This window comes from Pelodiscus sinensis, chromosome 5 (assembly GCF_049634645.1).
Source record: "Pelodiscus sinensis isolate JC-2024 chromosome 5, ASM4963464v1, whole genome shotgun sequence".
Classification (NCBI taxonomy): Eukaryota; Metazoa; Chordata; order Testudines; family Trionychidae; genus Pelodiscus; species Pelodiscus sinensis.
In genome coordinates this window covers 81876958-81893243 of record NC_134715.1, presented here as the reverse complement: position 1 = coordinate 81893243, position 16286 = coordinate 81876958, and the positions used below count along the sequence as shown (strand labels likewise).

Here is a 16286-nt window from a genome sequence, read left to right as displayed (position 1 = left end):
GGCACCAGAGCATCCACATTAATGTTATTTTGAAACTACTATTTTGAACTTGGTGTAACTCTTTGCGAAAAGTAGGAGTACAGAGTTCAAATTCTGTGGCCCATATTCTGAAATAATGGGCTTGCTAGTGTGTACGCACCACTTATACATTTGAACTTGGTGTTAAGCCTAATTTTTCATTTGCTCAGATTCAGCCCATTAATGCATCTTGTACCCTTGGAATCATCAGCATAATGAATCTGAAACACATCTTTCCAGTCCTTATTTGCCCTTATGATCTTTTTCTTCTGTAAATAATATAAAAGTTTTTGTTAACTAATCTTTTTCCCATTCTATTATACTTGAATATCTTCTGAAGCAGAATCTACAAGAAAAGGTTTACTTTTCTTGCACAGTTTAACATGGGAATAGAACAAAGATACCATAGGGGATAAAATATAATACGGAAATGTGTAAGATTATCACACTATCGTGAGGTATGGCTGCAGCAAGTTATTACAATCCTAAAATCATGAACAAATTCTGCCTTAAGATATAGTATTACAGTCTTTGATGCCTAAAAATCAATAGTTATTTAAAAATTCAAGCAGCCAAGATATTCCCTTATTTATAAACAATTCTGCCTTTTTTTGTTTGTTTTTGGGTTGTGTTCTTCATCTCCCTACATCTAAGTAGCCTTGTAAGTTGTTGTTGTCTTTTTACCAATGATCTTCCAAATGTTTCCACATGATGATAAATATATAAAGAATAACAAATTTGTAACTGACAGTGGTATAAGGTTATTTTTTACAATGTTCTTTCTCTAGTTACCTTCTACTCCTTCATTGCCTCTATTCAATCTCTGTTTAATTATAACAGGATTATCCCTCATCCACTTAAAATTTGCCTGGAATTTCTGCTTTCTCTTTTCTTTCATTTTTGTTTGTCCTTAACCTTAAATAATTTTGATCACAGATTCATTCATACTGTAGATAATCTCATATATTTTGTTTGTCCTCCTTTGCTCTGTTCTGCTTTGTATAGTATCACATTGAATATCACTTCTTTTTTGCATTTGATGTGTATGTTATACAATAGAAGGAAATCCTTACCTTACCAAAGTTCTTCTGTTGAATTGTCTCCAGTTTGTATTTGAATAATAAAATATCCATTATTCCGTTGTGTTCTTCACATTGTATGGCTGGTGGGTTTGTGGTGAATGGTTGTTACATTTTCTTTGGGCTGCTAAATCCACCTGTGCAATGGATATTAAGATGATAATGCAAATAAATCTGAAGGCCAGAGGAAGGTATACCAGTTTACAGCAGCTGAGAATTTGGCCCTAAAAATGAAACCTAATATTGGGATATATTAACTATAGCATGTAACAGTTTTGAAAAAAAGGAGGGTAGTGGCTTTTTTGGTTTAGTTTTGTGCATTCATTTAAAAAGCAATGTTTTCAATAACTTCCATCCTGTGTAAACAGAGGTACAAGTGACCACAAATCCACCTCTTCCCTCCTCAGTGAAAGTTACAAATACTAAATTACTTGTGTGGTGTTTGTCACTGAACAAGCACATAAACCTTTACTGAAGCAATGTGCATCAATAAAGGATTTCCTTTGCTGCCATCACTGACCTCAATGAGGTGAAGATATATAAAAATGAAATCAAATGCAGATCAGTCAAGAACCAAGGACTGGAAAAAAGGTTATTTCCTTTTATAAAAGAACATAAAAACAAAAAGATGGGAATGCTGCTGCCCACTGACCTCTGTACTGCCTCTGTCATTGTTACTTAAGCTTTTAATCCCTTTGCTGACAAAAATAAAGGGGGAGAATTACTGAAAATTGGGGTGGGGGAAGTAGAAGCTATGAATGTGACAGTAGGTGTGTTTAATTTTCTTTCCGCTGCAGAAAGAATTATATGATACATAAAGCACATTTGCATATTGTTCACCCTCGGTTGGCTCCATTTTTTGTACGATACATTAATTTCTGACTTTACAGTTCAGAGTAAAGTGAACAATCTTTTCTTGTGAAATTGCTCCAATCTCTGCATAATATTGTTTTTCACAAGTTCTACTCTAGTTATCAATACATTTTTACACCATGAAAAATAGCAAGACAATAGAAAAACTGGAACCAAAAGCCCATCGTAAGATATGCTCATGATTGGGGTTAATATAACATTTCTTGCTGGATAAATATAAAAATAATAGAAGACAACAGTTTGCTTAAATATGTACTAAAGGGTTTCCTCTAGAGTTAATCATTTTTTCCATAGATGGAACTACTTATGCCTTAGCTAGTCCACCATTCTAGCAGCAGAATTGTTGGGATGTCTCCATTTTCCTGATATAACAGGGTTTGAATTGCTGGCATTTAATACTGAAATAATTAGTTTGACTTTCTTATATAGTGGCCTTGAGCATTGTCCCTCCTGCCCTAACCAGAAAGCATTTATAAGGTTCTCTCTTATGTGAGAACATGGTTTTGTAACTTACTTGCAAAAATATTTAATCTGGTATGTTCCCACCATAAGAGAGAAATACTATGAGTTACTGTATTTCAGTCATATTGGGGAATTAGTGTGTGCGGAGAAAACAAGTACAGTAAAGAGTCTGTAACAGAGTAATAATATGACAAATATATCATATGATTTATTAGTATGCTTTAGGGCAATGCAATTTAAAGAATCTTGTGATGGATAGGAGGAATGCTGACCAGCACCCAGTGACTACGGGGTTTAACTCGGGTAGTTATCAAGGATGGTGGCAGGGAGCCAGAGGAACTAATAGGGATTCAGTGCTGAAATTTGAATTGGATATAGATACCTGGTCTGCTCTTCCTTTGTGTGAATTCTAAGTAAGGGCTGGAAATAGGAGATGCTAGGACCAGGATTAGTATGCTTATAAGAAATATTGGACATGAGAGTAAACTGGACCTGGAAATACAGATCAGCATGTATTGTGAGTAGAGGGAAAAGTGTATCTAGTCATGATCAGGGTATTTTTCTTTGTTTTAGTTGTTTGGTTTGAACTTCTCTGTGTGAATCTATTCCTTCCCTCCCCCATTCACTGTCTAGGGGTACGTCTACACTAGCCCCCTAGATCTATCTAGGGAGGCTAAAGAGGGTGACTGGAATTGCAAATCAAGCCCAGGATTTAAATATCCCGTGCTTGATTTGCATGTTCCCAGCCGGTCGCCATTTTAGAAATTGACTAGCCCAAAGTAACTGCCCGCATCTACACGCGGCAGTTAAACAGGATTCCGGAATAAAGCCCCTAAATCTAATTAGGTGGTAAACCTTAACATTTTTTTTCAGTTTATGTCTGGGCCGCCTGCGGCTGTTTGTTTTGCGGTGCTATTTGTTGTTGTAATAAGTATTTAAATAACATGTCATTCATGAATGTAGGTCTACATTAACTCCTATAAATTTAACATTTACACTGCTCTGTTATCAATATATATTCATCTTGCTCCCCATAAAACATGGTTTCCCTCTTTTCTCCATATGATGTGGAGATGAGCAAATAGATTTGCTTACCATACAATCAAAACCACCATTCACTCAGTCAGCTTGAACCTGAATTGAACATATTTTTGGTGCTCAAAAGTTGGCCTCTCTGTTTAAAATGCTTTTGTGCATCTCTGCTCTGCCTGAATCAAGCTGGAAGCTGAATGGCTAACTGCTGTTTTTCACAGTATTTTTTTCCACAGTATTCAATGCCATGCCAAAGCAAGAAGTGCCAAAATTCTTGTGAAGGTGCCTTTTTCTTGTGAGTCTTCCTGCTCAGTTTTTCAGTCATGAGAGGTTTTGATAAGATTTATATAACCATTGGGTAATTTCCCTGAAATGAACTACCAAATTGTCTGAGACTATTGGTTACCTGTTCATTCTCCATGAAGACTTAAATTCTTCACAGTTCACTTTTTCTTTAACAGTACCTGTCATAAGTTTATTGATATCAAACCAATATCCCCACTTGATTGATCAAATATTGTACCTCAGAATGCTCTAGGACCCCGCGATTTGAAATCCTTTAAAACCACCTTTCAAGCCATGAATTTAGATTTCTAGCTTATTTCACCACCACTTTTACATGCTTCTGCTTCTGGATTTCTCACTGACTATCAAGAACTATTGGACAAGTTCTGTCAGTATTTCTGATCTATGTTTGCCAGTGAATTAAAGAAAGTCAATGAAAGCATGGTCTTTACTCAGAATACTACCACTCAACCAAAAGCCTACTCTTTGCTGTCTACTCATTCCTCTTTCACAGTTTTTGTGCTCATGAGCAGATGCTAGAGGCATTTATGTGTACATTAGAGAAGTGGTTCTCAACCAGGGGAGTGGGTAGTTACTTGGGGGTACATCAATTCTTCTGTATACTTGCTTAATTTTATAAAAGGCTACATAAAAAGCAGTCAGTACAAACTAAAATTGCATACAGACAATGGCCTCTTTACACATCTCTATCTACTATACACTGGAATGTAAGTACAATGTTTGTATTACAATTAATTTTTTTAAATGAGAACATAGATTATTTTGCAGTAATTGTAGGCAGTGACACTTTTTTACGTCTGATTTTGTAAGCTAGTTGTTTTTAAGTGAGGTGAAAATTGGGGTATGGAAGATAAATCAGCCTCCTGGAAGGGGTACAGTAGTCTGGAAAGTTTGAGAGCCACAGGGTTAGAGAAACACACTAATCTAACGCAGCAGCTCAGGAGAGGAAGGGTGAAAGCAGAGTCACAGTGAATAAAACAGCCTTCCTGTGACTACTATCACCCTACTGTACATATGGGTATGTCTACACTACTACCCTAGTTCGAACTAGGGTGGTTAACGTAGTCATTCAAAGTTGCAAATGAAGCCCGGGATTTAAATATCCCGGGCTTCATTTGCATCTTGCCGGGCGCCGCCATTTTTAAATCTCCGTTAGTGCGGACTCCGTGCCCGTGGCTACACGCGGCACAGAGTAAGTAGTTCAAATTAGGCTTTCTAATTCGAACTACCGGTACACCTCGTTCCATGAGGAGTAACGGTAGTTCGAATTAGAAAGCCTAATTCGAACTACCTACTCAGTTCCGCGTGTAGCTGCGGGCACGGAGTCCACACTAACGGGGATTTAAAAATGGCGGCGCCCGGCAAGATGCAAATGAAGCCCGGGATATTTAAATCCCAGGCTTCATTTGCAACTTTGAATGACTACGTTAACCACCCTAGTTCGAACTAGGGTGGTAGTGTAGACATACCCTATGAGAGAGCATGCAGTGGGTCCTTTGCTCTCCAACATACCAACAAGCATGGCAAAGGAAGTGGGGAGCTCAGGGTAGGGACTCATTAACATTATGTTTTCCTCCCCTTGGGAGCAATTTAGTGCTCTTTGGACAATTATGTACTTACATTGGATTTCTAGTCTAATTCTGGCCTTAATAATGGAGTGGTTAAATTAGTGATGTAACAAAGGGTGAGAAACTGAAAATCTCTTTTATATTTGTCAAGTTTGGATGATAAGTCTGTGAATTGAGACCCACAGTCAGAAGTAGAGCATATGAATGTATGTGAAATAATGTTCCCAACCAGGATTGTGCAAGTACATATGCTACAGTTCTGTCACAGTTCACATGAAGCTATTCCAGACCTGAGTCTCTGGTTGATCAAGCTGACAGATACCATTCACTGTCAGAAGGCTCTTCACCTGTTTGTTCCTCATCATCATCACTGAAAAACAACCATATTACATTAGATTCCTTTTCTTTGAAAACAGTTGCCATTTTTATCATCCGTGTCATCTGTATGTTTTGCTAAGATTAAATAAAGTTGACAACAAGATGACAGCTTAATTAGAACATTAAATTTACACTTGCCTGAATTGTTTCATCTACTGTTTTTAGTCATTACCCATTCTTCCATTATTCTCCTTTTATTTGGGTATCTTTTTTACCTATCAGCAGGTCAGACACATTTTTAAATGAACAGAAGAATGCAATTATAAACGTACACAAAATTGGCAGCGGCAAATATATTAACAGCAACAACTTTTAACTTTTTTAATTAAGACATTTCAAGATGACAAAGTCACTTGAAACTACTGAAACTGCATAAAGAAAGAAATACTGACTCCTCAATAAAGCATGATGATAATCATATGGGCAAATGTTTACTCGGTGTTCCTATGGAATAACTCTTTTGACAGCAGTTTGGATTTTCCCAAGGAAAGAAATTGAAGGTCTAATTTGTAAGTTCTGTGACTTGGTGATGAGATGATAAGCATTGATGAATGTGTTGTTCAGTTCAGCTAATTATTTTTAAAAGGAGTTACAGTCCATTGCACTGTGATGTCGAGGTCACAAAGCATTACTTTGACGTTTGGTTCTAATTAGCCCCTGTATGTGCAGTCTCAGCTAGAGAAGGTGAGGAGGTTTATCAGTCCTAACACTGGTTTCTTTAGGATAGGTTTGAGGCAGAGTGAAAGCTTGGTCCAAAGCTTACTGGTCCAAACCCTGTTGATATGGGATTTGAATGTAGTCCTTATACAATAACTGGCACTGTTTCTTCGTTTACTTTCCAGTTCGGGAGATAAATCAAGGTTTTCAGTATCAAAAACAGCTAATCCTTTCACCCTCCCTTGGTCCTCATGAGATTCCTGATTATTCCTTATTATCTGCTTCACTTTAGATGTTTTTCACAAGTGTGGACATGGTGATATATTTCTCATGTTACTTCTGAGGTCATTTTTCAGTGCTGCCATTGAATCTATGATTTTATATGCTGATTATAGTTATAAAATTATGTTTTATGATCAGAGTGTTATTGTTAGTAACTGTTATATTCAGAAAATATTAAAATAAATAAACCTAGGAGAAAAGATGAAGAAATCAAAAAAGCTTAACAACATCAGCACTGAGAGACAAGAGGAACCAGAAGCCACAGCAAAGATTTGTTACACACACACACACACTTACTTAGAAAATATGAGTATCATGGCAATTAGAAATGTCTTTTGATGTTGTGTAACTTTGTTTCTCTACATGAATTCTATAGGCTCTCCATATAAATCTGGGCTATATTTCCACAGAGTTGTTTCAATAGCTCAACACTATTGAAGGAAATGAAGTTGGATTCTTTTGTGAGGGGTCAAGTAGTCAATTATTAGTAAGGCAGGAAATGTTACATCACTTGTTTTTGGAAGACAGTAGCATTTAAGTAAATGAATATTTGTTCAGGTAGCCAAAGGGTTAAAAGTGAATGTAAAATCTCCTCATGACAGACTACACCCTTTTATGTTCAGCTATTCTAGTCAATAGTTATTACTTGCTTGACTTTTTGAATAATTAATGGATTTATTTTGAATTTATGAACTGGTATGTCTATTTTAATAAATATTTTCTGAGTGTCAGATTTAAACTTGTATCATTTTGTAAAATAGGCTACATACCTCAAATCTTGCTCCTGCTCAGGAATACTCAGTGCACAAATTGCCATTTTTCTGCCATCTCCAACTCCTCAGCTTGTTTATCATCATTGTATTTGCTCTACAGGAAGACAAAACACAGAGGGTGTGTCTAGACTACATGGCTCCATTGACGGAGCCATGTATACTAGTTTACCCAACATAGTCAAAGAAGCAGGGATTTAAATAATCCCCGCTTCATTAAAATAGAAATGGCTGCCGCACTGTGACGACAATTAACTGATCCGGCACAGCGCGGCAGTCTAGACATGGCGCGGTCGACAAGGGAAGTCTTTGTCAACCGCTCCAGTATGCCTTGTATGCTATCTACAGCTCCTTCACCCCAAACTGAATATCTCTTATTTGTTTCTAATCTTCTTTTGTGTTTTTTTCTTTATTCCCATTAACAGGTTCATAAACTTGATGTAACCTTTGTCTCTTATTTGTGCTCTATCCCCTGTATCTAGTACCTTCTGTTGCATATCTCCAAGATGTCTACTTTCCGCAGTGTTTACATTGCTGAAATCCTTGTCCATATCATGAATCATCCCTCCCCTTGCTGCTGTAACTATGCCCCGTCTGACCTCTCCCACTTGTTCTCAGCTATCTTCCATTTAGTTTATCCAAATAATCATTACTAAATTCACCTTCAATGGCTCTACTTATGTCCCATTTTTTTTAAAAAAAGCATTCATTGTCTTCTAGTCTCTTATCATGCTTTTCACCCTATGTAATTCTGAAGGCTTCCTATCTCTGCCCCCATTTACTCTATTTCTCCACTCATTGCTACTAGTCCTCTTAATCTACTTTCCCTAGTACTCTTTTCATCTCTATTTTCCATTCTTGTCTTTGTTCTTTTTATCAGGCAATTCTGGAACTGTTCTGGTAGCTTATCAGAGCTTCTTATCTTGTTTAGCAGGCAAAACGAGACTCGGGGATCTTGTTTAATTAGGCCTCAACTTTAATAATTTAACTCATCCAGTAACTACTCAACAATAACTCATACAGTATTAGGCATTAATCCTTGCTTAATCTTTTCCATGTGGCTGAAGCCTGCTATCAGTCCCTCATTACTCCGCAGTTAGCTGCCAGCCCATGGTTGGGACCCCACTGTCCTTCCCTCATATAAAAAGTAAGGTGCGAGGGAAAGAAGATTGTCTCCTCACTATATCAGACATTAATCACACCACCGTATTACCCATTTTCCTTAGGGGACGCCCTCACCTTAGTGCACCTGCAATTCCAGATTAGAAGGAAGAAGTGTCCTCAGTGGACACCTGCTACAAGCAGGAATCGCAAGTACCTTGGTTAACTCTCTCCCACTAACTTCAGACTAGAGAGAGGCACCTATGTCTACTCAGGATTCAGAAATGTGAACCTCGTCCTGGAGATAGGTAGATACCTAATCCAATCAGAATTTTCTCATGGAATATATATGAGAGCAAGAGCAAGATGGAGAGAGAGCTAATCCCCTGTCTGCCAGCCCATTATAGCCAACCAAACAGTGATTAAGTCACTCAGACTATGTCTTTACAACAAAGAAAAGTCGGAAAAAGATACGCAAATTGTGAACCATAATTTGCATATCTTTTTCTGCTTTTCTTCCAAAAGAGGCTTTTCTGACATTTGGCCTGTCTACACGGGGGCCAAATTTCAGAAAAAAATCCTCTTTCAGAACATCCCTTTTTCCTCATAGAACGAGGCTTATAGGGACTCTGAAAAAATGTGTCTGTTTTTTTCCAAAAAAATTCGGAAAAGCAGACATGTTCCTTGGCTGTGGCAGAGCTTTTCTGGGATACCTCCAGAATCACAGAAAAGCTCTGTAGTCTAGACATACCCTCAGTTGGGAAAAGAGGAGAAAGACCTATGATCAAGTATTTGGTCAAAACATTGGTGATTCAAACATGGATCCCCCACATCTCAGGTGAATATGTTAACCACAGAGCTATTGGATACAATGGAGATAGTGACTATCACTGATCTACCTGCCCCAGCTGCCTTTTGTGCAGGTTAGATATGCTCTGAGAACACTCAGTTCATGAATTCTGCCAGGACTAAGATGTAAGCTCAGTGGCTTCAGCATTTAGGGAGTTTGGCATATGACCAGAGGTAGAAACCTAGCGATTTTAGACAGCAGCTGAGTGAGTGTTTTGAGGAGCTGAATGGCACCTATATGTTGGACTGTGGAGCCTCATGTGTCAGGTGCCCAAGTCCTTTTGTCGATTTAGCCCTTCCCTTTCACTCTCAGTTCCTCCATCTGTAATATGGGGATAGTGAATCATATCCTCTTCGTGATGTGATTTGAAAAATGCTGTATGACCCATATATTTGAAGTTTTCCTTCCATTGGATTTGAAACAGTAATAAATACAGAGTAAGATAATTTAGTCTGAGCTTCCATACATTTTAAGAAATCAATGTTTTTAAAAATATGCAGACTCACTGACTCTTGCCAACTCATGTATGCTGTGCACATTCTTGGGGCATTTCAGCTCAGGAGAAGGATAGTTATAAACAAATCATGCAAATACAACTGTTCCAGTACTGCATGTGTGTTCCAGTACTCAGTTTTGTCTTTTAACATTAAGACCAGAAGTCTAACTTTATGGAAGAGGACATGCACTAATAGTAAATTTTGCCTTTTAAAATTATTTTACTGGGATAATTTTTAAATTTATTCACTCATCCAGGTTTTATTTATGTTAATAATTTACTTCATGCATCCTTTGTTAATGAATGAATGTGAGAGATTTTTAAAGATTATGTCCTACAAATATTGAATTAGTTAATGAATATAAGTTTTGAAGTTCTTGTTCATTTTTCTAAAATAATTTTGACACATTTCCTATGCATTTTTCAGCATTTAATCATATTGTCTTTTCCTTTTCAGCTTCTTAATTAAATGAATTCAAGTGGGATATGCATAAGACTAATATTTACTATGAAGATAAGCTATTACTGATATTATCTGCTCACTCATATTGCATTTTTTCAAGATTCCTGTGTGGGTTCATCTGTGGATTTGGGATTTTTTAAAATTGTTTGGGGGGGGGGGGGGGGAGGTATGATATGGTACTGTATTCTTGTAAAGAATAAAATGTATGTTTTTATACCTAACATAAAGAATGCTGCATTTAATTTATAGAAACCTATGTAGTAAATGTTAAATATCTTTATAGAAGATGTGGAAAACTGTGATGGATATAGTATGTTTAGTGGTACAGAATTTATAGAATGTTCATTATAATGTGTCTTATGCTTGCATGGCCACCTTGTAGACCGTTTGTTAAAGAACCAAAAGTAGATGTCTGGGGTCTTTTTTTGTAAAGTGTTATAAAGTTGTCCTGAGATGCACTTTAGAACCCCACCTTCCCAAAAAACACTCTGCTGTTGGAGAAATCAAAGCTGAAATGAAAACTGTTCGTTGGTTACATAAAGTGTATTATCATTTATTAAATGCCACTCGGACAATAAAGAAAATAAATGTTGAATGAGCTTTTAAATTGTGTTGACTTTTTTCCCCTGATGCTTTGTAATTTCTAAGGAGCACATCTCTAGGAATTGAATTACCCAAGAACAGCAAGGATTTTGACCAAAAGAGTGATTGTACACCTATTCCATTGACACTGAAGGATCAAACTATTGGAATTGTACCAGTAAATCTCAATAGCCACTATATTCATGCTCCTCCACCATTGTGATAGGAATAAAAAGCCTTACACCCCCCCAAACGTTGCAGCCATAATCCATGATGCTTAATGGCTCTAGAACAAATAGAAATCAGACTGTCTGTCTGAGGACCTCCCTGAAGGTGAGTTGACACTGGTCCTTGGTCACTTCAGTCATGTGGATCCTGAGCACTATAAAGTAAAGCTCCTTTGTTTGATCGACAGAAATGGCCTAGTTGGTGGTAATGTTTTCTAGATCAACAACATTGAGGAAAAGTTGTTGCAGGTCTTCCAAATTGTCTTACCATAGAAAGCTATCACATTTATCTGACAGTAGAAAAGTGGAAAGATTCTTACTCTCTCTCTGTTCTGATGTCTTAAAATGAAGAAAGTTCCTCCTAGAGTTTGGAGATTTCCATTACTATTTTGTGAAATATTAAACTGTGCTGCATCTAGTAACAATCACTCTATGTTCTGGTGCAGTAGCAATCAAACTTTTCTGTGTGGAAACTCTATTCCCATCTAATCAAGCCTCTCCTCCCTTTAAGCAATATGGGAATGGTTGGAAGGGGTCACAATTCTCTGATACCTGTTCACACTCCTCCGCTTTCCTACCCCAGGTTGAGAATCCCTGTTCTTGAGGAATATGTTGTGGACCTTAGACAGATGTAGTGATCAGGATGTATACTCACCTCCTTATTTGTCAGACTTCTTGCACAGTACAGTGTTGACAGCTCCAAATGTCACCTTTATAGCTGCTATCTGATTCACATCTTTGCAAAATGCTTACAGACCACTGTAACTTACAAAGGATGGAAGTGCATCTTCCCCCCCATAGAGATAATAAAACAGCACCTGTGAAGGGATCAGATCATCTGCTTGTGCCATCATGAGTGCCATTTAGCTATTTTAGGTCCTAATCCTACCCAACATCCTTATATACATGAGCAGTACTATTATATTCAGTGTCTCATAGAATCGTAGAATACTAGGACTGGAAGGGACCTCGAGAGGTCAACAAGTCCAGTCCCCTTCCCTCATGGCAGGACCAAATACTGTCTAGACCATCTCCGATAGATATTTATCAAACTTACCTTTAAATATCTCCAGAGATGGGGATTCTACAACCTCCCTGGGCAATTTATTCCAGTGTTTGACTACCCTGACAGTTAGGAACTTTTTCCTAATGTCCAACCTAAACCTCCCTTGCTGCAGTTTAAGCCCGTTGCTTCTTGTCCTATCCTCAGACGCAAAGATGAACAAGTTTTCTCCCTCCTCCTTATGACACCCTGTGACGGGGCGGACAGGCCCCGCACTGACGGACAGGGGGTAGCCCAGGCCCAGCTGGTGGAGAAAGCCCTGCCCCTCCAGCCCTGCTGGGCATGCTCCCAGCAGAGGCTGGATATAAAAGCAGAGGGACCTCCGCAGCCAGGGAGACTGCAGGATGAGAGAGTAGACCAGGCTGGGCCAGTGTTTCAGCAGCAGCTGAGACCGGAGTCGCCGCCTGTGCCTGACCCAGAGCCAGAGCCAGCAGCCACCAACCCCAGGGAGGCAGGAGTGCGCCTACAACCCCAGCAGGTACTGACTCGGAGGCAAATGGACCCCAGGGGAACCGGGGTGTGGTAGGAAGCAGCCCAGGGCAAAGGACTCAAAGCTTGGCTCAGCATGTATCTGCCGGATTCCCCGCCAAGAGGGCAGGAGCCATAGGCCCTGCCTAAAGGGCCCTGGGCTGGGACCCGGTGGAGAGGGAGGGCCCGGGTCGCCCTAGCACCTCATTTTCCCTGCCCTGGATAATCAAACCCCGGGCCAAGAGAGGCTTCTCGGAGTGGCTAGGCCTCTAATGTCATATGTACCCTGATAGAGGAGTATGAACGTTACAGTGAGACTGGTAAGGTCATATTTACCCTGATAGAGCGACCTGGACATTTATGTTGGGACTACTAGGGTTGTATTCACCCTGATAGAGTGGGCAACGGGCCTGTAAGGGAGGGGCCACACCCCACGCCAGGGGCGTACCCCGTGACACACCCTTTTAGATACCTGAAAACGGCTATCATGTCCCCCCTCAATCTTCTCTTTTCTAAACTAAACAAACCCAATTCTTTCAGCCTCTCTTCATAGGCCATGTTCTCTAGACCTTTAATCATTCTTGTTGCTCTTCTCTGGACCCTCTCCAATTTCTCCACATCTTTCTTGAAATGCGGTGCCCAGAACTGGACATGATACTCCGACTGAGGCCTAACCAGTGCAGAGTAGAGTGGAAGAATGACTTCTCATGTCTTGCTCACAACACACCTGTTAATGTATCCCAGAATCATGTTTGCTTTTTTTGCAATAGCATCACACTGCTGACTCATATTCCGCTTGTAGTCCACTGTAACCCCTACATCCCTTTCTGCCGTATTCCTTCCTAGACAGTCACTTCCCATTCTGTATATGTTAAACTGATATTTCCTTTCCAAGTGGAGCATTTTGCATTTATTGAACTTCATCCTGTTTACCTCAGACCATTTCTCCAATTTGTCTAGATCATTTTGAATTATGACCCTATCCTCCAGAGCAGTCGGAACCCCTTCCAGCTTGGTATCATCTGCAAACTTAAGAAGCGTACTTTCTATGCCAATATCTAAATTATTGTTGAAGATATTGAACAGAGCCAGTCCCAAAACAGACCCCTGTGGAACTCCACTATTTATACCTTTCCAGAAGGATTGTGAACCATTAATAACTACTCTCTGAGTACAGTTATCCAGCCAGTTATGCACCCACCTTATAGTAGCCCCAGCTAAGTTGTATTTGCCTAGTTTATTGATAAGAATATCATGCGAGACCGTATCAAACGTCTTACTAAAGTCTAGGTGTACCACATCCACCTCTTCTCCCTTATCCACAGGACTCGTTATCCTATCAAAAAAAGCTATCATATTGGTTTGACATGATTTGTTCTTTACAAATCATGCCTGCTGTTCCCTATCACCTTACTACTTTCCAAGTGTTTACAGATGATTTCCTTAATTATTTGCTCCATTATCTTCCCTGGCACAGAAGTTAAACTAACTGGTCTGTAGTTTCCTGGGTTGTTCTTATTTCCCTTTTTATAAATGGGCACTATATTTGCCCTTTTCCAGTCATCTGGAATCTCTCCTGTCTCCCATGATTTCCCAAAGATGATAGCTAGAGGCTCAGATACCTCCTCTATCAGCTCCTTGAGTATTCTAGGATGCATTTCATCAGGCCCTGGTGACTTGTAGGCATCTAACTTTTCTAAGTGATTTTTAACTTGTTCTTTTTTTATTTTATCTTCTAAACTTACCCCCTTCCCAGTAGCATTCATTATGTTAGGTGTTCCTTCAGACTTCTCCGTAAAGACCAAAACAAAGAAGTCATTGAGCCAATTCCAAGTTTCCTGTTATTGTTTCTCCCTCCTCACTGACCAGGGAGCCTACCCTGTCCTTGGTCTTCCTCTTGCTTCTAATGTATTCATAAAACGTCTTCTTTATTCCCGTAGCTAGTTTGAGTTCATTTTGTGCCTTTGCCTTTCTAATCTTGCCCCTGCATTCCTGTGTTGTTTGCCTATATTCATCCTTTGTAATTTGTCCTACTTTCCATTTTTTATAGGACTCCTTTTTTTAGTTTTAGATCAAGCAAGATCTCATGGTTAAGCCAAGGTGGTCTTTTGCCATATTTTCTATCTTTCTGACGTAGCGGAATAGCTTGCTTTTGGGCCCTCAACAACATCCCTTTGAAAAACTGCCAACTCTCCTCAGTTGTTTTTCCTCTCAGTCTTGATTCCCATGGGACATTACCTATCAGCTCTCTGAGCTTACCAAAATCCGCCTTCCCGAAGTCCATTGTCTCTATTTTGCTGTTCTTCCTTCTACCCTTCCTTAGATTTGTGAACTCTATGATTCCATTCACTTTCATCCAAGCTGCGTTCCACTTTCAAATTCTCAACCAGTTCCTCCCTATTTGTTAGGATCAAATCTAGAACAGCTTCCCTCCTGGTAGCTTTTTCAACCTTCTGAAATAAAAAGTTGTCTCCAATGCAGTCTAAGAACTTATTGGATAGTCTGTGCCCCGCTGTGTTATTTTCCCAAGATATATCTGGATAGTTGAAGTCCCCCATCACCACCAAATCTTGGTCTCTGAGTGTCAAGATTTTTTATTCTGCTCTGGGACCTTAAAATGGGTGTAAGTTATGTTTATGCAACTTTAAAACCACTTAGATAGTGTAAAGAGAGTATTAAAAAAGACTTCCATGTCAGAATGTAGTTTTACACACACTTAGGCCAAATGTAAATTATTGCTCCAAAAGGTGTAAGGCAGTGAAGATTCAGGTCCTACGTTTTCAGAGTAAATTGATGTTAGAGATGGACCCTGTACCCCAACATGAAATAAGCCTGTCCTCCTTAGGCTATAGCATGGGAAATGTGAGCTGTAGGCGAAAAGTGACACTATCAACTTGAAGTGTTTTCTCTGGCCCAGTTATTCTTTCTCAGGAAGAGGGTTCAAAGGGCAGAGGGATATGCCACATCCCAGATGAGCACCACAGAGCTATACGTTATGAGGAAGGTTTTCCTCCCCCAGCTTCTTGTAAAAAAGCATAGGTGTCTAACAATATTCCCGCTAATCTTTTCCATCCATGTATGTGGATGTGCAAATGTGCACCACCAGTAGAAACACAAACCTAGCTGTGGGCACTTTGCTAATACTGGACAGCATTTGACTCTCTTCTGAGCAGCTGCAAAAGTGCACAATTCACATGGGAACTCTTGTGTCCAATCTCACTGAAGGTTTTGCAGCTGAGAATCCCAAACAAAGGCAAGCACCTTCCTTCAGCCAGACTTAGGCACATATGTTAGTGAACAAGGACAGGGCTTAGAATAATCCCTCCTCTTGGCATCTCCAATTAACATATTTTGGGGCATCACCTTCTATGCTGGCTTTTGTGAATCCCATTCGGAAGCACCTATCTCTTCCCATTTATTATATAGGGAGCCTGGGCACCAAACTCAGGCTTTGTGAATCTCAGTGACTACGTGCCTAAGCATGCTTTAATATTACACATATGAGCAGTACTGTTGTATTCTGTGTCTTTGAGTGTCATTTATATGAAGATTCCTTATTCTGCTCTGGTACCTTAAAGTGGTTTTATGTGTAGTTGAAGTTGGCTCACCTT

At 39.3% G+C, this 16286-nt stretch overlaps 1 protein-coding gene across 3 annotated transcripts in view; it reads left to right on the top strand.

Annotated features, from left to right (window-relative positions):
• TUSC3 (tumor suppressor candidate 3) overlaps positions 1–10929 on the top strand; it is a 260616-nt gene extending 249687 nt beyond the window's left edge. For all 3 annotated transcript variants that reach the window (XM_075930369.1, XM_075930374.1, XM_075930375.1), the window contains one exon: positions 10330–10929. In XM_075930369.1, coding sequence (XP_075786484.1) covers positions 10330–10345 — 16 coding nt within the window. In that variant the 3' untranslated portion in view covers positions 10346–10929. The remainder of the gene's footprint in view (positions 1–10329) is intronic.
• The last annotated feature ends 5357 nt before the right edge of the window (positions 10930–16286 follow it).